General features: G+C 45.3%; 1 protein-coding gene across 1 annotated transcript in view; it reads right to left on the reverse strand.

The window, feature by feature from the left end:
* Positions 1-24,654, reverse strand: part of FAM83C (family with sequence similarity 83 member C) — a 65,882-nt gene that overhangs the window by 2,771 nt on the left and 38,457 nt on the right. The window contains exon 3 of the mRNA XM_077252164.1: positions 10,104-10,228. Coding sequence (XP_077108279.1) covers positions 10,104-10,228 — 125 coding nt within the window. The remainder of the gene's footprint in view (positions 1-10,103; positions 10,229-24,654) is intronic.

The raw sequence follows: 24,654 nt of genomic DNA on the forward strand, positions 1-24,654 counted from the left end.
AAGAGAGATGTAAATCCAACCAGGAACCATTGACAACTGGCACAGGCTGAAGGACAGAGCCAGGATAAATAGCCGAGCCAGAATAGACGATCAGTGGAAGCAGCTGCTGAATGCTAAATCCAAGAAGCAGCAGTTCCACTTAAATCCACCGGAGGGAGCCCAAGAGCAGAACTTATAAAAGTGCCACTTACAACCACCGGAGGGAGCCAAAGAGCGGAATTCACAATAGTACCCCCCCTTGAGGAGGGGTCACCGAACCCTCACCAGAGCCCCCAGGCCGATCAGGACGAGCCAAGTGAAAGGCACGAACAAAATCGGCGGCATGGACATCGGAGGCAACAACCCAAGAATTATCCTCCTGGCCATAACCCTTCCACTTGACAAGATACTGAAGCCTCCGCCTCGAAAAACGAGAATCCAAAATTTTCTCCACCACATATTCCAACTCCCCCTCAACCAACACCTGGGCAGGAGGATGAACCGAGGGAACAACGGGCACCACATATCTCCGCAACAAGGATTTATGGAAAACATTATGGATGGCAAAAGAGGCTGTAAGGGACAAACGAAAAGACACCGGATTGATAATCTCAGAAATCTTATAAGGACCAATAAACCGAGGCTTGAACTTAGGGGAAGAAACCTTCATAGGAACATGATGAGAAGATAACCAGACTAAATCCCCCACCCGAAGCCGGGGACCAACACACCGACGGCGGTTAGCAAAACGTTGAGCCTTTTCCTGAGACAACGTCAAATTGTCTACCACATGAGTCCAAATCTGCTGTAACCTGTCCACCACAGAATCCACACCAGGACAATCAGAAGGCTCAACCTGCCCCGAAGAAAAACGAGGATGAAAACCAAAATTACAAAAGAAAGGCGATACCAAAGTAGCCGAACTAGCCCGATTATTAAGGACAAACTCGGCCAACGGCAAGAAAGCCACCCAATCATCCTGATCAGCAGACACAAAGCATCTCAAATAGGTTTCCAAGGTCTGATTAGTTCGCTCAGTTTGGCCATTAGTCTGAGGATGGAACGCCGAAGAAAAAGACAAATCAATGCCCATCCTAGCACAAAAGGCCCGCCAAAACCTAGAAACAAACTGGGAACCTCTGTCAGAAACAATATTCTCCGGAATGCCATGCAAACGAACCACATGCTGAAAAAACAATGGAACCAAATCAGAGGAGGAAGGCAATTTAGGCAAAGGTACCAAATGGACCATTTTAGAGAACCGGTCACAAACCACCCAGATAACAGACATCTTCTGGGAAACAGGAAGATCCGAAATAAAATCCATGGAAATATGCGTCCAGGGCCTCTCAGGGACCGGCAAAGGCAAAAGCAACCCACTAGCGCGGGAACAGCAAGGCTTGGCCCGGGCACAAGTCCCACAGGACTGCACAAAAGAACGCACATCCCGCGACAAGGAAGGCCACCAAAAGGACCTAGCAACCAAATCTCTGGTACCAAAAATCCCAGGATGACCAGCCAACACTGAACAATGAACCTCAGAAATTACCTTACTAGTCCATCTATCAGGAACAAACAGCTTCCCCACAGGACAGCGGTCAGGTTTATCAGCCTGAAATTCCTGAAGCACCCGCCGCAAATCAGGGGAGATGGCAGAAAGAATCACCCCTTCTTTAAGAATGTCAACCGGCTCAAGGACTCCAGGAGAATCAGGCAAAAACTCCTAGAGAGGGCATCAGCCTTAACATTCTTAGATCCCGGAAGATACGAGACCACAAAATCAAAACGGGAGAAAAACAGGGACCATCGAGCCTGTCTAGGGTTCAGCCGCTTGGCCGACTCAAGGTAAATCAGATTCTTATGATCGGTCAAGACCACAACGCGGTGCTTGGCTCCCTCAAGCCAATGTCGCCACTCCTCAAATGCCCACTTCATAGCCAACAACTCCCGATTGCCAACATCATAATTGCGCTCTGCAGGCGAAAATTTTCTGGAAAAAAAAGCACACGGTTTCATCAAAGAACCATCAGAATTCCTCTGAGACAAAACGGCCCCTGCCCCAATCTCAGAAGCGTCAACCTCAACCTGAAAAGGAAGAGAAACATCCGGCTGACGCAACACAGGGGCAGAAGTAAATCGGCGTTTCAGCTCCTGAAAGGCCTCAACAGCCGCAGAGGACCAATTTGTCACATCAGCACCTTTCTTCGTCAAATCGGTCAGGGGCTTAACCACACTGGAAAAGTTGGCAATGAAATGGCGATAAAAATTAGCAAAGCCCAAAAATGTCTGAAGGCTCTTCACCGATGTGGGTTGAATCCAGTCATGAATGGCTTGGACCTTAACAGGATCCATTTCTATAGACGAGGGAGAAAAAATAAAACCCAAAAAAGAGATCTTCTGAACTCCAAATAAGCACTAAAGGTACCTTCGCACTAAACTATATCGCTAGCGATCCGTGACGTTGCAGCGTCCTGGATAGCGATATCGTTGAGTTTGACAGGCATCAGCGATCAGGATCCAGCTGTGATATCGCTGGTCGGTGGTTAAAGTTCAGAACTTTATTTGGTTGTCAGATCGCCGTGTATCGTTGTGTTTGACAGCAAAAGCAACAATACCAGCGATGTTTTACAATGGTAACCAGGGTAAATATCGGGTTACTAAGCGCAGGGCCGCGCTTAGTAACCCGATGTTTACCCTGGTTACCAGTGTAAAATGTAAAAAAACAAACAGTACATACTCACCTTCGCGTCCCCCGTCGTCCGCTTCCTGCACTGACTGAGCGCCGGCCGTAAAGTGAAAGCACAGCACAGCGGTGACGTCACCGCTCTGCTGTTAGGGCCGGCACTCACAGTCAGTGCAGGAAGCGGATGCCGGGGGACGCGAAGGTGAGTATGTACTGTTTGTTTTTTTACATTTTACACTGGTAACCAGGGTAAACATCGGGTTACTAAGCGCGGCCCTGCACCTAGCAACCCGATGTTTACCCTGGTTACCCGGGGACCTCGGCATCGTTGGTCGCTGGAGAGCTGTCTGTGTGACAGCTCTCCAGCGACCAAACAGCGACGCTGCAGCGATCGGCATCGTTGTCTGTATCGCTGCAGCGTCGCTTAGTGTGAAGGTACCTTTAGACCCCTTCACAAATAAAGCATTATCATGAAGGATCTGGAATACCATCCTGACCTGCTTCACATGAGACTCCCAATCATCGGAAAAAAATAAAAATATCATCCAAATACACAATCATGAATTTATCAAGATAATTGCGGAAAATATCATGCATGAAGGACTGAAATACAGAAGGAGCATTAGAAAGCCCGAAAGGCATCACAAGGTATTCAAAATGGCCTTCGGGCGTATTAAATGCAGTTTTCCATTTGTCACCCTGTTTAATACGAACAAGATTATATGCCCCTCGAAGGTCAATCTTAGTAAACCAACTAGCCCCCTTAATCCGAGCAAACAAATCAGAAAGCAAAGGTAAAGGGTATTGGAATTTGACCGTGATCTTATTAAGAAGGCGATAATCAATGCAGGGTCTCAAGGAGCCATCCTTCTTGGCAACAAAAAAGAATCCCGCTCCCAATGGTGACGAAGACGGCTGAATATGCCCCTTCTCCAAAGACTCCTTGACATAACTCCGCTTGGCGGCATGCTCTGGCACAGACAGATTGAAAAGTCGGCCCTTAGGGAACTTACAGCCAGGAATCAAGTTAATAGCACAATCACAGTCCCTATGTGGAGGAAGGGAACTGGACTTGGGCTCATCAAATACATCCTGGAAATCCGACAAAAACTCAGGGACTTCAGAAGAGGGGGAAGAGGAAATTGACATCAAAAGAACGTCACAATGTACCCCTTGACAACCCCAACTAGTCACAGACCTAGATTTCCAATCCAGCACCGGATTATGTTCCTGTAACCATGGAAAACCCAGTACAACAACACCATGCAAGTTATGCAACACCAGAAAACGGCAATCTTCCTGATGTGCTGGAGCCATGCACATGGTCAGCTGAGTCCAATACTGAGGTTTATTCTTGGCCAACGGTGTAGCATCAATGCCCCTCAAAGGAATAGGGCTCTGCAAAGGCTGCAAGGAAAAACCGCAGCGCCTTGCGAATTCCAAGTCCATTAAGTTCAGGGCAGCGCCTGAATCCACAAATGCCATGACAGAAAAGGACGATAATGAGCAAATCAGGGTCACAGATAAGAGAAATTTAGGCTGTACAGTACTGATGGTAACAGACCTAGCGACCCTCTTAGTACGCTTAGGGCAATCAGAAATAACATGAGCAGAATCACCACAGTAAAAACACAGCCTATTCTGACGTCTGAATCCCTGCTGTTCTGCTCTAGTCAAAATCCTATCACATTGCATAGGCTCAGGACTCTGCTCAGAGGACACTGCCATATGGTGCACAACTTTGCGCTCGCGCAGGCGCCGATCAATCTGAATGGCTAGAGACATAGATTCGCTCAAACCAGCAGGCGTGGGGAACCCCACCATAACATCTTTAAGGGCTTCAGAAAGACCCTTTCTGAAAATTGCTGCCAGAGCATCCTCATTCCATTTAGTGAGCACAGACCATTTTCTAAATTTCTGGCAGTATAATTCTGCCGCTTCCTGACCCTGACATAGGGCCAACAAGGTTTTTTCTGCATGATCCACAGAATTAGGTTCATCATACAATAATCCGAGTGCTTGAAAAAATGCGTCAACATTAAGCAATGCCGGATCCCCTGATTCAAGGGAGAATGCCCAGTCCTGAGGGTCACCACGCAGCAGAAAGATGACGATCTTAACCTGCTGAATGGGATCACCAGAGGAACGGGGTTTCAAAGCAAAAAACAATTTGCAGTTATTTTTGAAGTTCAAAAACGTGGATCTATCCCCAAAAAACAAATCAGGAGTAGGAATTTTAGGCTCTAAAGCCGGAGTCTGGACAACATAATCTTGGATACTCTGTACTCTTGCAGCAAGTTGATTCACACGAGAAAACAAACCCTGAACATCCATGCCAGCGCCAAAATCCTGAACCACCCAGAGATTAAGAGGAAAAAAAAAGACAAAACAGACTGCAAAAAAAAAAAAGGTTCAGAACTTTTTTTCCTTCTTTTGAGATGCATTTAATTCATTTTTGGCCAGTTGTACTGTTAAAACTGGTGGTTTAGGAGCAACATGGGACGTGCTCTGGAGGAGGTGGTACCTGTACTGACCGCAGTTCCTGAGCTTAATACAACACTAGAAGTAGCCGTGGGATGTTCCTGTCACTCCCTAGACACCTCGTCACAGCCGGAGGACTAACTACCCCTAAAGATAGAAACAGGAAAGCTATCTTGCCTCAGAGAAAATTCCCAAAGGACAGACAGCCCCCCACAAATATTAACTGTGAGTGGAGAGGGAAATGACATACACAGAATGAAACCAGGATGTAGCAAAGGAGGCCAATCTAGCTAGACAGATAGTACAGGACAGAATACTGTGCGGTCAGTATTAAAAACTAGAAAAATCCACCACAGAGTTTACAAAAATCTCCACACCTGACTAAAGGTGCGGAGGGTAAATCTGCTTTCCAGAGCTTCCAGCTTAACTGAACAAAACATACTGACAAGCTTGACTAGAAAAAACATAGAATGTGCTGAACGATTAAGTCCACAACAAGTGAACTGCAAAAGAACAAAGCAAGGACTTATCTTTGGTGAACTGGACAGAATATCAGGGAAATCCAAGAGAGATGTAAATCCAACCAAGAACCATTGACAACTGGCACAGGCTGAAGGACAGAGCCAGGATAAATAGCCGAGCCAGAATAGACGATCAGTGGAAGCAGCTGCTGAATGCTAAATCCAAGAAGCAGAAGTTCCACTTAAATCCACCGGAGGGAGCCCAAGAGCAGAACTCACAAAAGTGCCACTTACAACCACCGGAGGGAGCCAAAGAGCGGAATTCACAACAAGAATGCTGGACACGGGGGCAGAATGCTGGACACGGGCAGAATGCTGGATACAGGGGCAGAATGCTGGACACAGGGACAGAATGCTGGACACCAGGGCAGAATGGAGATACAGGGTATGACTGGAGACACAGGGGGCAAGATTGGAGACATGGGGGCACTATTGGAGCCATAGGGGGCAGAATGGAGATACGGGCATGATTGGAGACACGGGGCAGAATGGAGACATGGGGCAGAATGGAGATACATGGTATGATTGGAGACACGGTGCAGGATGAAAGACATGGGGGCATGATTGGAGACAGATGGAGCAGGGTTGGAGACAGATCATGCAGGATCATGGGACAGGATGGATACGATGGAGACAGATGGGGCAGGATGGGGAGATCATATGGGGCAGGATGGATACTCATGAGGGCAGGATGGGTGAACATATGGCTGAAGCCAGGAATAAGACACACGGGGCCAGGGTGGGGGATATTATTATTACCATAGGGGCTAATTAAGGGATATTATTACTGCAGTGATGTATTTATTTTATTTTTTGAGGACACTGTTTTAAATGGGGGGGCGGTCCTGTTACTGTGTAGAGTGACACTATGTTGCCTCTTTTTCTTCATGTGGTGTAATGTAGAAGTTGGAAAAAATTAAGTAATGTGTTCTGCAAGCGGAGCTTGAGATAACTGTGTTATTTCCTGCAGAGACAAGTCCTGGCTGGATGAAGTGATGGCGGTCTGTGCTGGATGAAAGAAGGACTTCACCTAGAGACGTCACTGGTGAGTCAGTGTGTTACCTATACACTGACACTATACACTGTATACTATATACAGAGGTCCTGTGTATAATGTCACCGGTTATCACTGTATAACCTGTACACAGACACTGCATACTAAGTACACATCTCCTGTGTATAATGGCACTTATGGTGATATTAGTATTGTGTTTTTTTTTATTACTGATCAGTATTGTATTCAGTCACTATGTGGTGTTAATATGTGGTCTTGATATGGTGTGGTGGTATTTGTTCCTTGTATATGCTATTATTTGGTCACTATGTGGTGGTAATATGTGGTCTGGTCATGGTGTGGTGGTATGTGTTCCTTGTATGTGATATTATTCGGTCACTTTGTGGTGGTAATATGTGGTCTGGTCATGGTGCGGTGGTATTTGTTCCTTGTATGTGATATTATTCGGTCACTGGTGGTAATATGTGGTCTGGTCATGGTGTTGTATTTGTTCCTTGTATGTGATATTATTGGTCATTTTAAAAATTGAAAAATAATTAAAAATATACCTAAATTGTATTGCATATTTTAACAAATATTTAGTAGGTTACAGTAGAGTAGGGCCCGGCCAAATGTGTCTACCGTGTTATGGTGGTGGCTTAAAAAATCTTTTGGCCAAAACAAAAGCTGCCGGCTATATGTGTGATCTGGTGATGGGAACTGTCAATGTGTAATAGGTGAGAAGTGGAGATTTTCCAAGAGAGAGCGGTGGGACTGTGGACAGTTTGAGGGGTGGAGCGTGGAGGCGGGGCTGGGGTGGAGCCTGGGTGGAGTCTCAAGGGGGCCCCGAAAATTTTGCCAGTATGGGGCCCCGAAATTTCTAGTGGCAGCCCTGCTCGAGATTTCCCGAGCACGCTCGGGTGACCTCCGAGTATTTTTTAGTGCTCGGAGATTTAGTTTTCCTCACCTCAGCTGAATGATTTACATCTCTTAGCCAGCTTGATTACATGTGGGGATTCCCTAGCAACCAGGCAACCCCCACATGTAATTATGCTGGCTAACAGATGTAAATCATTCAGCTGCGGCGATGAAAGCTAAATCTCCGAGCACTAAAAAATACTCAGAGGTCACCCGAGTGTGCTTGGAAAATCTCGAGTAACAAGTATATTTTCTCATCACTAGTCCTAAACCTCCCACCTAAGCATGTCTCGGTTTAGGGTCCCTTGGGTTAGAGGAAGGGTTCTTCATGTTTTCAGCCAGAAGGGGCCTGGGCACCCATAAAGCTCAGAAGGACTTAAGTGCTCAGAAACAAGATAGATACCTTGCAACGCTGGTGTTTAATCATATTGCCCAGCCATCCAGCCCCCCCATTATTAGCTTGGTCAAAGCCATGCAAGCATCAGCAGCTTCTGGATGAAAGCTTTATTTACCAGTAGACATGGCAGGAAAGACAGGCAGGTCGCTCGCCATGTGGCAGATGATTGTGTGGGCTAATGCCCTCGGAGCTGGGGCAAAACGGCTGCTGAGGAACCCACACGTAAGGCAAGGAATCTGGACAGAGAGGATGCTGAAATGCTGTATGAGATGGTAGGACCCGGGCTCGAGTCGTGTGTGGAGGAAAGGATAAAAGGGAAAACTGAAATGATGTACACTGTAAAACCTGATGTAACTATTGTAATGGAACTGGAAGACCTGCAAAGAAGCGAAAGTAACTGTTGTGCTTGAACTTATCCTTGGACTGTGTCTCAGTTAATCCCAAAGGGACTGTAGCAGTCTGACTGGAGTTTTGCCAGTGCAGAGAATGGAGCAGCAGGTGAGCTGTCAAAGGGACATGATTTTTATGTAGAGGGAGGCCAGGGCATGCAAAGCCCGAGTAGCTCAGCCACGACTACGGCCCTGGCCGACCTTTACACACGCACAGAGACAATGGAGAGGATGGAGGAATTAACTTCTCCGCACCTGTGCTGCAAATCAGATCACAGTAAGATGACACTTGGATCAAACTCTAACAAAGTTTGAGCCGTCATTAGCATAATCAACCAGATTCATTCGCATGAGAGAATATGCGACAGTGTGAGCGAGCTTAAAAAAATTCTATACCAGCCAGACTTTTCCATTAGGCTTCTTGAAAGCTAGTAGTTTTGATTGATGTAACAATAACAATTATGTATCAGCAATATTCAATCACTTGCAGGATTTATGCATACTGTTGTATCATGGCTTCATGTTTTGGTGGTCCTTAAAGGGAATCTGTCAGTAGGATTTCACGCCCCAAACTATGTATGAGCATGTAGCTCTTTAAAAGATAATTCCAGGAATACCTATACTTGACCAGTCCGTTTCTTCATTGCTGAGAAATTAGAGTTTGAATTGATATGCAAATGAGACTGAAGAACTATTTGTAGATCTGAAGCCTCTATCACTCCAGCTCTATTTCCCACCCAATTCTCCTTCTTGCTTGACTGAAAGCCTTTATGCTGTGTGGCTTCTGTTAAAGGATTCCTCAGTTAAGATGGGGGAAGTGGTGATGGATGGTGAGTTGGGTTGGAGTTACACAAGCTTCAGATCTTCAAATAGTTCTTCAGCCTCACTTACATGTCAGTTCAAATGCTGATTACTCAGTAAGGGAGGAACGGACTGGTCATGTACAGGTATTGCTAGACTTGTCTTTGAAAGAGCTACATGAGCATAAAAATAGTTTGAATGGTTAAATCCTGATGACAGCCCTTTACTACATGCAATAGTGGCACATCACATCATGCATTAAGAAGGTTTTCTTCCCTAGAATAATTTTTTCATGCGGTAATGATGCTGTGCCTCAAAGAGGCTTGACTCAAAATACCTGCCTACAAGTCAGATGCATGGAAACTCCATTTACTACCTTGCATGGTCTAAGCACATGGCTATGCTGTATCGATGAGCTCCAACAATGAGGTACATTTCCAATCCAGCAATGTAACAATTGACCAAAATATAAGACCACAAAACCAAGGTCTGGTTGAAGAGACCTAGACCTGCAGCTAGAGTGCTGGGGCACAATTTATTTAAAATGACTTTATGCACATCAGTATTAATGCTAGACTAAGATGCACCTAATTCTTCAAGAGGCACTTGCCACTTAATGGATCAGGTGCATCATGTAACTGGTGTACACCTCCACCACATTATGCCAGTCAGAAAGTGGAGTGTCATTTCTAGCATAAGGTATGTCACGACTTTTTATGAATTTGTCGGGCGAGTTTTGCCATGTCTTGTTCTGCCCCATCTCTGCCCACTTTGGTCAAAACTTGCATGAAAATGTGAAAAGTTGCAAAACTTTTGCTCATCTATGAAACATTTGATGGTGTTCTATGGCAGAATTGTGGCTGAAACATCTTCTTGAATCGGGGTCTTAGATTTTTTAGGAGTTAGAGTATCATTTACAAAAAATCTGATATAGGATTACCTGTAGGAACCAGCAATGACATGTTCACAGTCAATCAACAGAAATTTCTCTAGTGACTGTCCATAAAATTTCTTTCCAGACTTCGTACAATACGTGTCTCCAGTTATTGTACGGATCTTCATTTGCTATAAAACAGAAAATTGTGAAATATTAAAGTTTTTTTTTTCTTTTTTCTGTTTTCCAAAGAAAACATTGATTCACACACAGATATACAGGAACACAAGTCTAACTACCATAAAGTCCCTAAAATGTCAAGGTTTGTACTTTACAAAGATTGCATTAGTCTCCTCAATACTATAAGATAATGCAGACTACATTTAACGAACATGCACCTGCTTTTCCTTTGTTTTCTCTAATGTCATCCTTTTTTGAAATGCACAAAAGAAAGAAAATTCTAATATAGTAAAGTATTCATAACATCTGTAAAACTGAGAAATAATAGCTATAAACATAATAGATTGGTTATAATTAGGCATATTGGTAGCTAAAATAAAATAGACACTGATATAATCATCATCTACACAATCATCTCATGGTAATTTCAGACAACTTGAACTTGCTTGATAGATTATGTCATAAAAAGACGATCTGTAAATGATTTTAATATTAATGCTAATTAATGTGTGTGTCTCTGCTCATTGTCCCCTGTATGTGAAAAAGCATACATGCATAACCAGAAAGACATACTGTCAGTTCAGGGAAGGCATTGCATTGGGTAGCGGAAGGAGCAATGTGTCCAAGGAAGTGAGAAAATTGAATTTCCACCAACTATGGTACTAGCACAAGGTTAAGCCGTGGACACATTAGCCTGGAATGTCCATCAAAAGCAGTTTTAGTTTTTGCAGGATTTGTGTGAAAGAACAAATACACATTAAAATATTCCAATTAATCTCTCGGGCCTCCTTCTTTGTCTATAACATGCTATTTTATTGTTTTGGTTGTTTTCTATCCTGAAACAGAATGAAAAGACTGTGATACAATGGTGGTCACCCACGCAGGATGCCATATGATTGCTAAGGAACTAGAGCTACAAGATAAATAGAGTATATGCATAACTAAACTAAGTGTCTACATATATATAATACTAAAGCTACAGGTACCTTACTGGAGCTGAAAGCAAAATTAAAGTCCCATATAAATAATTTTATTTGCAGACTTTTTTACATACCCGTATATACTCGAGTATAAGCCGAGATTTTCAGCCCAAATTTTTGGGCTGAAAGTGCCCCTCTCGGCTTATACTCAAGTCACGGTCTGTGGCAGGGTCGGCGGGTGAGGGGGAGAGGGCGCTGAGGCATACTTACCTAGTCCCGGCGATCCTGACGCTCCCCTGCCCGTCACACGGTCTCCGGGTGCCACAGCTCTTCCCCTGTTCAGCGGTCACGTGGGACCGCTCATTAGAGAAATTAATATGGACTCCACTCCCATAGGGGCGGAGCCGCCTATTAATTTCTCTAATCAGCGTTGCCGGTGACCGCTGACAGAGGAAGAGCTGCGGCACCGGAGACCAGCTGTCCGGGGGAAGGAGCGGGACGCCGGGAGCAGGTAAGTATCGCATATTCACCTGTCAACGATCCACATGCCGGGCGCTGCTCCATCTTCCCGGCATCTCTCCGCTCTGACTGTGCAGGTCAGAGGGCGCGATGACGCATATAGTGTGCGCGGCGCCCTCTGCCTGATCAGTCAGTGCGGAGAGACGCCGGGACCGGACGCTGGGGAGCTGCAAGCAAGAAAGGTGAGTATGTGTTTTATTATTTTTATTGCAGCAGCAGCGTTATATATGGCACAGATTTATGTGGAGCATTTATGGGGCCAAACTGAACGCTGCAGAGCATACGAGGCTGAAGTTGGTTTCTTATTCGTTCAGTTTCTTATTCGGAGCTGAAGTTGGTTTCTTATTCGTCAGTTTCTTATTCGGCAATTTTTTTTTTTCTGTTTTTTATAGGTTTAAGAACAAAAAATAATCATCACAATAATAAAACACAATGCAGCGAGGTGCCGTGACGTGAATACGCTTAAAAACGGCTACAAAAACAATAAAACTGGCACAAAAATGGGCATCAAAGTGGGCAACAAAGAGCACTGAAGAAAGGGTTAAATGCCTTTGGGCCACTGATCTCACACTGCAGACATATAGAACAGGGTGCCCCACATCCAAACCAGTTATTTCCAGCCTGGCCCAAATGGGTTCTGGGCACCAGAACTGGCATCAAAGTGGGCAAACAGCCCATTTTCACAGATTTGAATAAGTAACTGATGTTTTTAAGTGGTTAAATGCCTTTGGGCCACTGATACCACAGTGCACAAATATAAAACAGGGAGCCCAACATCAAAAACAGGTATCTTCAGCCTGGCCCAAATGGGTTCTGGGCACCAGAACTGGCAACAAAGTGGGCAAACAGCCCATTTTCACGGATTTGAATAAGTAACTGATGTTTTTAAGGGGTTAAATGCCTTTGGGCCACTGATCTGACACGTAAAATACACAGAAAGCGATGCCCTGCATCAAACCCAGGTCCCTTCAGCCTGGCCCAAATGGGTTCTGGGCACCAGAACTGGCATCAAAGTGGGCAAACAGCCCATTTTCACAGATCTGAATAAGTAACTGATGTTTTTAAGGGGTTAAATGCCTTTGGGCCACTGATCTGACACTTAAAATTCACAGACAGTGATGCCCTGCATCAAACCCAGGTCCCTCCAGCCTGGCCCAAATGGGTTCTGGGCACCAGAACTGGCATCAAAGTGGGCAAACAGCCCATTTTCACAGATTTGAATAAGTAACAGATTTTTTAAGGGGTTAAATGCCTTTGGGCCACTGATACAACACTTAAAATTCACAGACAGTGATGCCCTGCATCAAACCCAGGTCCCTCCAGCTTGGCCCAAATGGGTTCTGGGCACCAGAACTGGCATCAAAGTGGGCAAACAGCCCATTTTCACAGATTTGAATAAGTAACTGATGTTTTTAAGGGGTTAAATGCCTTTGGGCCACTGATAAAACACTTAAAATTCACAGACAGTGATGCCCTGCATCAAATCCAGGTCCCTCCAGCCTGGCCCAAATGGGTTCTGGGCACCAGAACTGGCATCAGATTTGGCAAACAGCCCATTTTCACAGATTTGAATAAGTAACTGATGTTTATAAGGGGTTAAATGCCTTTGGGAAACTGATCTGACACTTAAAATACACAGAAAGTGATGCCCTGCATCAAACCCAGGTCCTTCCAGCCTGGCCCAAATGGGTTCTGGGCACCAGAACTGGCATCAAAGTGGGCAAACAGCCCATTTTCACAGATCTGAATAAGTAACTGATGTTTTTAAGGGGTTAAATACCTTTGGTCCACTGATACCACAGTGCATACATATAGAACACGGAGCCCCACATCAAAAAGAGTTCTCTTCAGCCTGGCCCAAATGGGTTCTGGGCATCAGAACTGGCATCAAAGTGGGCAAACAGCCCATTTTCACAGATCTGAATAAGTAACTGATGTTTTTAAGGGGTTAAATGCCTTTGGGCCACTGATACGACACTTAAAATTCACAGACAGTGATGCCCTGCATCAAACCCAGGTCCCTCCAGCCTGGCCCAAATGGGTTCTGGGCACCAGAACTGGCATCAAAGTGGGCAAACTGCCCATTTTCACAGATTTGAATAAGTAACTGATGTTTTTAAGGGGTTAAATGCCTTTGGGCCACTGATACAACACTTAAAATTCACAGACAGTGATGCCCTGCATCAAACCCAGGTCCCTCCAGCCTGGCCCAAATGGGTTCTGGGCACCAGAACTGGCATCAAAGTGGGCAAACAGCCCATTTTCACAGATTTGAATAAGTAACTGATGTTTTTAAGGGGTTAAATGCCTTTGGGCCACTGATAAAACACTTAAAATTCACAGACAGTGATGCCCTGCATCAAATACAGGTCCCTCCAGCCTGGCCCAAATGGGTTCTGGGCACCAGAACTGGCATCAAAGTAGGCAAACAGCCCATTTTCACAGATCTGAATAAGTAACTGATGTTTTAAGGGGTTAAATGCCTTTGGGAAACTGATCTGACACTTAAAATACACAGAAAGTGATGCCCTGCATCAAACCCAGGTCCTTCCAGCCTGGCCCAAATGGGTTCTGGGCACCAGAACTGGCATCAAAGTGGGCAAACAGCCCATTTTCACAGATCTGAATAAGTAACTGATGTTTTTAAGGGGTTAAATACCTTTGGTCCACTGATACCACAGTGCATACATATAGAACACGGAGCCCCACATCAAAAAGAGTTCTCTTCAGCCTGGCCCAAATGGGTTCTGGGCATCAGAACTGGCATCAAAGTGGGCAAACAGCCCATTTTCACAGATCTGAATAAGTAACTGATGTTTTTAAGGGGTTAAATGCCTTTGGGCCACTGATACGACACTTAAAATTCACAGACAGTGATGCCTTGCATCAAGCACAGGTCCCTCCAGCCTGGGCCAAATGGGTTCTGGGCACTAGAACTGGCATCAAAATGGGCAAACAGCCCATTTTCACAGATTTGAATAAGTAACTGATGTTTTTAAGGGGTTAAATGCCTTTGGTCCACTGATACCACAGTGCATACATATAGAACACAGAGCCCCACATCAAAAAGAGTTCTCTTCAGCCTGGCCCAAATGTGTTCTGGGCATCAGAACTGGCATCAAATTGGGCAAACAGCCCATTTTGACAGATTTGAATAAGTAACTGATGTTTTTAAGGGGTTAAATGCCCTTGGGCCACTGATCTGACACTTAAAATACACAGAAAGTGATGCCCTGCATCAAACCCAGGTCCCTCCAGCCTCGCCCAAGTGGGATCTGGGCACCAGAATTAGCCTCAAAGTGGGCAAATATAGTGGGTTGGTTTTGGGAATGCCTTGGTTACAGCATCAAAACCCTGTTATTAATTGGGTTACTGAGGAAATTGTTCAATGGTTCTTATCTAAGTCCTTGAAGTCTGTATCTGTGTTGTCTGTCGGTCTGGAAGCTATTCCGGAGTACCTGAAGGTCTTTGAAGACGTGTTCTCTGAAAGCGAGACTGAGGTTCTACCACCACATCCATCTTTTAATTGCGCCATCAATTTACTTCATAGGGCTAAATTGCCCAAGGCCCGTTTGTTTAATCTTTCTTGTCCTGAGCGGCTGGCCATGAAGGAGTATATTGCCGAGAGTCTTCGTAAGGGGCATATCCGCCCTTATGTTTCTCCTGTGGCAGCTGGCTTTTTCTTTGTAAAGAAAAATGATGGTTGTTTGAGTCCTTGCCTCGACTTTTGGGAACACAACAAAATCACTGTGAGAAACACTTACCCACTTCCTCTCATTCCTGACTTGTGTAACCAATTGTCTGGGGCCAAATGATTTTCAAAGTTGGATTTGTGGGGAGCCTATAATTGGATAAGTGTTTGAGAGGGAGACGAGTGGAAGACGGCGTTTCTGACGTGAGAAGTTCTTTTTGAAAATCTGTTCATGTCCTTTGGGCTAACAAACACCCCTTGCCATTTTTCTAAATTTTATTAATGTTGTGTTTGCTGATCTGATCGGTCGCTTTGCGGTTATTTATCTTGACGACATCTTGGTTTACTCCCCTGACAGTGAAACCCATTCGCACTAGTTGCGTACTGTCCTTTATAGACTCAGGGAAAAACTACTTTTTTCAAAATTTGAAATGTTAATTTTTTGTACAGGAGTTATCATTTTTGGGTTTGATTGTTTCCAATGAGGGGTTTCGCACTATTTGCAACGCTTCTTGGGGTTTGCAAACTACTATCGAAAGTTCATCAAGTGTTTTTTGCAGGTAGTTAATAGTGATGAGCGAATATACTTGTTGCTCAGGAAATCTCCCGAGTATTTGTGACTGCTCAGAGATTTAGTTTTTGTTGACGCAGCTGCATGATTTATGGCAATTATGGCACTTAGCCTCTCTCTTCCCACTGCTCTGTAGCGGTGGCAATGGGGTAATAGTTGGGTGGTTGATGTGACCTTTGAATTGTAAGGTCACATCAAGCCCGGCTTAGTAATGGAGAGGTGTCAATAAGACAGCTATCCATTACTAATCCTATAGTTGTTAGAGGTTCAATAAAGACACAGCCTGTGACGGGGTGTACGGCAGAGCAAGAAGGGACAACAGGCCAAGGGATGATTCCACAAATTTATTATCAAGAACGCTGGAACAACACATGCAGGTAGATCTACAGAGTCCACAATTAGTCCAACGGAACAGGTTCGGGGCACCTCCCGATAATCCTTGTGCCAGCTAACAAAGCAATAGTCCACACGAGTCCAAGGGATCCCAAAACAATCTCACGAATGACGAGATATGTCCTCAGCTCAAGTCTCGCAGTCACAGATGGACATGGGGTCTTGCCTCAGCTAAGAATCCCCACTCCTTCTCATACAAGGATCAATACACATCTGATCTCAAAAATAAGAATGGATTGTCTGAGCTCCTGGGATCCGCCCATGAATGGGGGTAGGAGTCACACCTATTCAATGGTTGGGTCCACCAGAAGAGTCTAGACTGGTCGGCTCCGCTTAGTCTATATAGTATGTACATTTAACTAGCCACCTGCTGTGAGGGAGAATGGCTATTCCTCCACTAGTGGTGTTGACAAAGCTTAATTACATTATAGCTTAGGGCTGCAAGTATTGGGGAAGGAGACATATTGTTACAGGTGAACTCCCAGCACAAGAAAATACATAAATTACAGCTAATAGAAACCAGAGAACAGTTACATACATCAAATGGCATATTATTCAAATATAGGACAGGGCAAAAGTACATATCATGACAATCCCTTCCCCTCCCAATTTGTGTACGTACTAGGGACCTCTACAGGTCGCTGGTTAAGTACACACAGGCAGAGCATAACTTACATGTGGCTTCATGCAGCCACGAATTGGCATTGTAGCTCTCCCACATCATTGCCCAGGAGAACATCTGCAGGCAGACCACCCATCACCCCAACCACACATCGCCTGACCCCAAAACCAAAGTTCAGATCCACAGTGGCTGTGGGAATAGTCCTCCATTGTCCACCAGCCAGTTTAATGACAATCCCAGGTCCTCTATGAATTGTCTCAGGCCGAACCACTCGGGTATCAGCCAGTGTGAGGAAAGCCCCTAAGTCACAAAATCCAATAAGTCTCTGTCCATCCAGCACGACCTCCTGCAAGTGTTTACCTCGATGAGCAGAAGTCGTCATAGCTGCAGGTCGCACACCATAAACTCCTAGTGGTGCAACATGGGTGGGTGAGGCACTAGGCCAGTCCTAACGTAGTGGTGACACGTCTTCCTCCATGGCACTTGGCTGTACATAATTATTAATACGACTGGGTACAGGATCAATCCTCATTTGAACAGCTGGGCAGGAGGCTTGCAGATGCCCCGGCTGCCCACATCGATAGCATCTGTGCTGGGTCTCACTCCATCCAAGGCGTCCTCTTGGGCGAGGGGTAAGGGAATCTGGAGGCCGGCTCCAACCTGAAGGTGCTGTAGGGGTTTGAGGACGACTCCCCCATGGGCTGGCTGGGCATAAGGCCTGCAGACGCCCCTGATGCCCACAACCATAACACCTGCACTCTGCTACTTCCTCTCCTCGTCGTATTCCAGAAAATGCAGTAGAAGCAACTGGAGGCACATTTACACTGGTATCAGCATGAGGTGGTGGCTTAGAGGAATGGGGAACAATGGGGACAGAAGAACTGGGGGCCACCGATGTTGTGGAGCTGGTAGGCCTCTCTCCATCCTCCAACAGAACCCTCCACTGAGGCCTGACCAGAAGAAAAACGGGGATGAAACCCCGAATTGCAAAAGAAAGGGGAAACCAAAGTGGCCGAACTAGCCCGAATATTAAGAGCAAACTCCGCCAACGGCAAAAAGGCAACCCAATCATCCTGATCCGCAGACACAAAACACCTCAAATACGTCTCCAAAGTCTGATTAGTTCGCTCCGTCTGGCCATTAGTCTGAGGATGGAAGGCAGACGAAAAAGACAAATCAATGCCCAACCTGGCACAGAATGCCCGCCAAAATCTAGAAACGAACTGGGTACCCCTATCAGAAACGATATTTTCAGGAATACCATGCAAGCGAACCACATTTTGAAAAAACAAAGGAACCAACTCAGACGAGGAAGGCAACTTCGGCAATGGCACCAAATGAACCATCTTAGAAAAACGGTCACACACCACCCAGATAACAGACATCCTCTGAGAGACAGGAAGATCAGAAATAAAGTCCTTCGAGATGTGCGTCCAAGGCCTCTTCGGAATAGGCAAGGGCAACAACAACCCGCTAGCCCTAGAACAACAAGGCTTGGCCCGAGCACACACATCACAAGACTGCACAAAAACACGCACATCTCGAGACAGAGATGGCCACCAGAAGGATCTAGCCACCAAATCCCTGGTACCAAAAATTCCAGGATGACCCGCCAGCGTAGAAGAATGAACCTCCGAGATGACTCTACTGGTCCAATCATCAGGAACAAACAGTCTACCAGGTGGACAGCGATCAGGTCTATCCGCCTGAAACTCTTGCAAAGCACGTCGCAGATCTGGGGAAATAGCGGATAATATCACCCCATCCTTAAGGATACCTGTAGGTTCCGAATCACCAGGGGAATCAGGCTCAAAACTCCTAGAAAGGGCATCTGCCTTCACATTCTTAGAACCTGGTAGATATGAGACCACAAAATTAAACCGAGAGAAAAACAACGACCAGCGCGCCTGTCTAGGATTCAGGCGCCTGGCAGACTCAAGATAAATCAGATTCTTGTGATCAGTCAAAACCACCACCTGATGTCTAGCACCCTCAAGCCAATGACGCCACTCCTCAAATGCCCACTTCATGGCCAAAAGCTCCCGATTACCGACATCATAATTTCTTTCGGCGGCAGAAAACTTTCGAGAAAAGAACGCACAAGGTCTCATCACTGAGCAATCGGAACTTCTCTGCGACAAAACCGCCCCCGCTCCGATCTCGGAAGCATCGACCTCAACCTGAAAGGGGAGAGAGACATCAGGCTGGCGCAACACAGGGGCAGACGAAAAGCGGCGCTTAAGTTCCCGAAAGGCCTCCACAGCGGCAGAGGACCAATTGGCAACATCAGCACCCTTCTTAGTCAAATCCGTAAGAGGCTTAGCAACACCAGAAAAACCAGTTATAAATCGACGATAAAAATTAGCAAAGCCCAAGAACTTCTGAAGACCCTTTAGAGAAGTAGGCTGCGTCCAGTCACAAATAGCCCGAACCTTGACAGGGTCCATCTCAACAGAAGAAGGGGAAAAAATGTACCCCAAAAAGGAAATCTTTTGAACCCCAAAAACACACTTAGAACCCTTTACACACAGAGAATTCTCCCGCAAGACCTGAAAAACCCTCCTGACCTGCTGAACATGAGACTCCCAGTCCTCAGAAAAAATCAAAATATCGTCCAAATACACAATCATAAATTTATCCAGATATTCACGGAAAATATCATGCATAAAGGACTGAAAAACTGAAGGTGCATTAGAAAGGCCGAAAGGCATTACTAAATACTCAAAGTGGCCCTCAGGCGTATTAAATGCGGTTTTCCACTCATCCCCTTGCTTAATTCGCACCAAATTATACGCCCCACGGAGATCAATCTTGGAGAACCACTTAGCCCCCCTTATGCGAGCAAACAAATCAGTAAGCAGCGGCAACGGATACTGATATTTGACAGTAATTTTATTCAAGAGTCGATAATCAATACAAGGCCTCAGCGAGCCATCCTTTTTAGAGACAAAGAAAAACCCAGCTCCTAAAGGTGATGAAGAAGGACGAATATGTCCCTTTTCCAGGGACTCCTTAACATACTCTCGCATGGCAGCATGCTCAGGTACAGATAGGTTAAACAAACGACCCTTTGGAAATTTACTGCCTGGAATCAGATCTATGGCGCAATCACACTCTCTGTGGGGAGGGAGAGAACCAATTTTAGGCTCTTCAAAAATATCCCCAAAATCCGACAAAAATGCCGGAACCTCAGAGGGAATAGATGACGAGATAGAAACCAAAGGTATGTCCCCATGAGCCCCCCGACATCCCCAGCTTAACACAGACATAGTTTTCCAGTCCAGTACTGGGTTATGAGATTGCAACCATGGTAATCCAAGCACTAACACATCATGTAAATTATGCAACACGAGGAAGCGAATCATCTCCTGATGGTCTGGAGTCATACGCATAGTCACTTGCGTCCAGAACTGTGGTCTATTACAAGCCAGAGGTGAATCAATACCCTTCAGAGGTATAGGAACTTCCAGAGGCTCCAAATCAAACCCACAGCGCCTGGCGAAGGACCAATCCATGAGACTCAGAGCGGCGCCAGAGTCCACATAGGCATCCACGGTAATAACTGATAATGAACAAATCAGAGTTACAGACAGAAGAAATTTAGACTGTAAAGTGCGAATAGAAACAGACTTGTCAGCCTTCCTAGTACGTTTAAAGCATGCTGATATAACATGCGCGGAATCACCACAGTAGAAGCACAAGCCATTTTTGCGCCTATAATTCTGCCGCTCGCTTCTTGACAGAATTCTGTCACATTGCATTTTCTCTGGCGTCCCTTCAGAAGATACCGCCAAATGGTGCACGGGTTTGCGCTCCCGCAAACGCCGATCAATCTGAATCGCCATTGTGATGGACTCATTCAGACCTGTGGGCGTAGGAAACCCCACCATGACATCCTTAACGGCATCAGAAAGGCCTTCTCTGAAAATTGCCGCTAGGGCACACTCATTCCACTGAGTAAGCACAGACCATTTACGAAATTTTTGGCAGTATATCTCAGCTTCATCTTGCCCTTGAGACAGGGCTATTAAAGCTTTTTCAGCTTGAATCTCCAAATTAGGTTCCTCATACAGCAACCCTAAAGCCAGAAAAAACGCATCCACATTGAGCAACGCAGGATCCCCTGGTGTCAATGAAAATGCCCAATTTTGAGGGTCACCTCGCAGCAAAGAAATCACAATCTTAACCTGCTGAACAGGATCTCCAGAGGAGTGAGGTCTGAGAGAAAGGAATAATTTACAATTACATTTGAAATTCAGAAACCGAGATCTATCTCCGGAAAATACCTCTGGTGTAGGAATCTTAGGTTCAGAAATAGGAGTACGTATAACATAATCTTGTAAATTCTGAACCTTCGTAGCAAGATTATTTAAACCTGCAGCCAAACTCTGAGAGTCCATCCTTAAACCGGAGAGATCAGAGCCATTCAAGGATTAGAAGGAGAGAAAGGCAAGGCTGTAAGATAGAGCAGAAATACAACTGAGCCAACTATGTAGCAAACATGTGAGGGAAAAAAAAAAAAAAATCTACAGACTTCTTTTACTCTCCTTTCTTCTGCCAATTACTTTAACAGTGGCCGGTCATACTGTCATGATTCCCCAATGGCATGGGAACATCAGAAACACAAAATAACAGACTAGCCCTCGGGTGATGGAAACTCAAGCTGACCGTGACCTAAATCTACCACACAACTAACAGTAGCCAGGAAGCATTCCTACGGCTGCCTAGATGCCATGCGCCAGCCGGAGAACTAACTACGCCTGGAAGAGGAAGGAACAGACCTGGCTTACCTCTAGTGAAATTCCCCAAAGATGATAGTAGCCCCCACATATATTAACGGTGAGTTCAGAGGAAAAGACATACACAGTATGAAGGTAGATTTAGCAAAGCGAGGTCCACTTACTAGATAGAGGAAGGATACAAAAGAGGACTTCACGGTCAGCTGAAAAACCCTTTCAAAAACCCATCCTGAAATTACTTTAAGACTCCTGTGTCAACTCATGACACAGGAGTGGCAATTTCAGTCCACAAGAGCTTCCAGTAACAGGAAATGACAAACTGTAAACTGGACAAAAAAATACAAAACAAAAAGGACAAGAGTCCACTTAGCTGATCAGCAGACTGGTAGCAGGAACATGCAACTGAAAGACTCAGGTTACAATGATGACCGGCAAGGAAGTGACTGGAGAGCAAGGCTAAATAGGGAACTCCCAAAACTGATGGAAGCAGGTGAGCTGAGGCAGAAAAGAACACACAAGTCTCCAGTACCACCAGCCACCACTAGGGGAGCCCAAAAAGCGGATCACAACAAGGTTCGGGGGCACCTCCCGATAATCCTTGTGGCAGCTAACAAAGCAATAGTCCACATGAGTCCAAGGGATCCCAAAACAATCTCACGAATGACGAGATATGTCCTCAGCTCAAGTCTCGCCCCGTTTGCTTCCGCAGTCACAGATGGACATGGGGTCTTGCCTCAGCTAAGAATCCCCACTCCTTCTCCTTCAAGGATCAACTCACATCTGATCTCAAAAATAAGAATGGATTGTCTGAGCTCCTGGGATCCGCCCATGAAGGGGGGTAGGGGTCACACCTTCTATTCAATAATTGGGTCCACCAGAAGATTCTAGACTAGTCGGCTCTGCTTAGTCTATATAGTATGTACATTTGACTAGTCACCTGCTGTGAGGAAGAATGGCTATTCCTCCACTAGTGGTGTTGACAAAGCTTAATTACATTATAGCTTAGGGCTGCAAGTATTGGGGGAAGGAGACATATTATTACAGGTGAACTCCCAGCACAACAAAATACATAAATTACAGCTAATAGAAACCAGGGAACAGTTACATACATCAAATGGCATATTATTCAAATACAGGGCAAAAGTACATATCATGACACAGCCAGAATAAAGTCTTTTAACCCCTTCAAGTCGCGGCCCTTTTTCGTTTTTGTGTTTTCGTTTTTCGCTCCCCTCCTTCCCAGAGCCATAACTTTTTTATTTTTCCGTCAATATGGCCATGTGAGGGCTTATTTTTTGCGGGACGAGTTGTAATTTTGAACGACATCATTGGTTTTACCATGTCATGTACTAGAAAATGGGAAAAAAATTCCAAGTGCGGTGAAATTGCAAAAAAAGTGCAATCCCACACTTGTTTTTTGTTTGTTTTTTTTGCTAGGTTCACTAAATGCTAAAACTGACCTGCCATTATGATTCTCTAGGTCATTACGAGTTCATAGACACCTAACATGTCTAGGTTATTTTTTATCCAAGTGGTGAAAAAAAATTCCACACTTTGCTTAAAAAAAAAAAAAAAAAAAAGTGCAATTTTCCGATACCCGTAGCGTCTCCAATTTTCGTGATCTGGGGTCGGGTGAGGGCTTATTTTTTGCGTGCCGAGCTGATGTTTTTAATGATACCATTTCGGCGCAGATACGTTCTTTTGATCGCCCGTTATTGCATTTTAACGCAATGTCGCGGCGACCAAAAAAACGTAATTCTGGTGTTTCGGATTTTTTTCTCGCTACGCTGTTTAGCGATCAGGTTAATGCTTTTTTTTATTTGATAGATCGGGCGATTCTGAACGCGGCGATACCAAATATGTGTAGTTTTTTTTTTTTATTATTGTTTTATTTAGGATGGGGCGAAAGGGGGGTGATTTAAACTTTTATATTTTTAATATTTTTTTCACATTTTTAAAAACTTTTTTTTTTCACTTTTGCCATGCTTCAGTAGCCTCCAAGGGAGGCTAGAAGCAGGCACAGCCCGATCGGCTCTGCTACATAACAGCGATCATCAGATCGCTGTTATGTAGGAGAATTGCAGGTGTGCTGTGAGCGCCGACCACAGGGGGGCGCTCACAGCCACCGGCGATCAGTAACCATAGAGGTCTCAAGGACCTCTATGGTTACCTTCCTGATGCATCGCCGACCCCCGATCATGTGACGGGGGTCGGCGATGACGTCATTTCCGGCCGCCCGGCCGGATGCGGTAGTTAAATGCCGCTGTCTGCATTTGACAGCGGCATTTAACAGGTTAATAGCGGCGGGTGAATCGCGATTTCACCCGCCGCTATTGCGCGCACATGTCAGCTGTACAAAACAGCTGACATGTCGCGACTTTGATGTGCGCTCACCGCCGGAGCGCACATCAAAGCAGGGGACCCGACATGCGCAGTACATGTACGGCGCATGTCGTGAAAGGGTTAATTAAATAAAACAATAAACACAGTTTGCCATCTTTATTATTCAGCTAATCCATGAGACACCCTCGATCTCCTGTAATGAATAAAAAAAAAACAACAAAAAAAAAAACAATATTCCATACCTGTCAGTTGTTCTGTCCCACGCAGTAATCCATATCTGGGGAAAATACAGTTTGCAACCAGGACTATGCTAAGATGCTACCAGCCCAGCTGCAAACTACTGGGGAATGAGGAGATGCTGCCAGCGCAGCCTCAGTGACTAGCGGTGAAGTCACTGAGTCTACCCTCCCTTCTGGCCTGACCCGCGCTGAACTCTGGAGCGTGGGAAAATGCCAGTTCATTTTCCCAAGCTGCAGAGTTCATTGCAGTTCAGGCCGGAATAGAGGGCAGACTCAGTGACATCAGCACTAGTCTCTGAAGCTGCGCTGGCATCATCTCATTAATTCACCAGTAGTTTGCAGCCATGGTGGTCGCATTTCAGCACCGCTCCTAGTTGCAAACTGTATTTTCCCCAGATAT

This window comes from Ranitomeya variabilis, chromosome 4 (genome assembly GCF_051348905.1).
Source record: "Ranitomeya variabilis isolate aRanVar5 chromosome 4, aRanVar5.hap1, whole genome shotgun sequence".
Classification (NCBI taxonomy): domain Eukaryota; kingdom Metazoa; phylum Chordata; class Amphibia; order Anura; family Dendrobatidae; genus Ranitomeya; species Ranitomeya variabilis.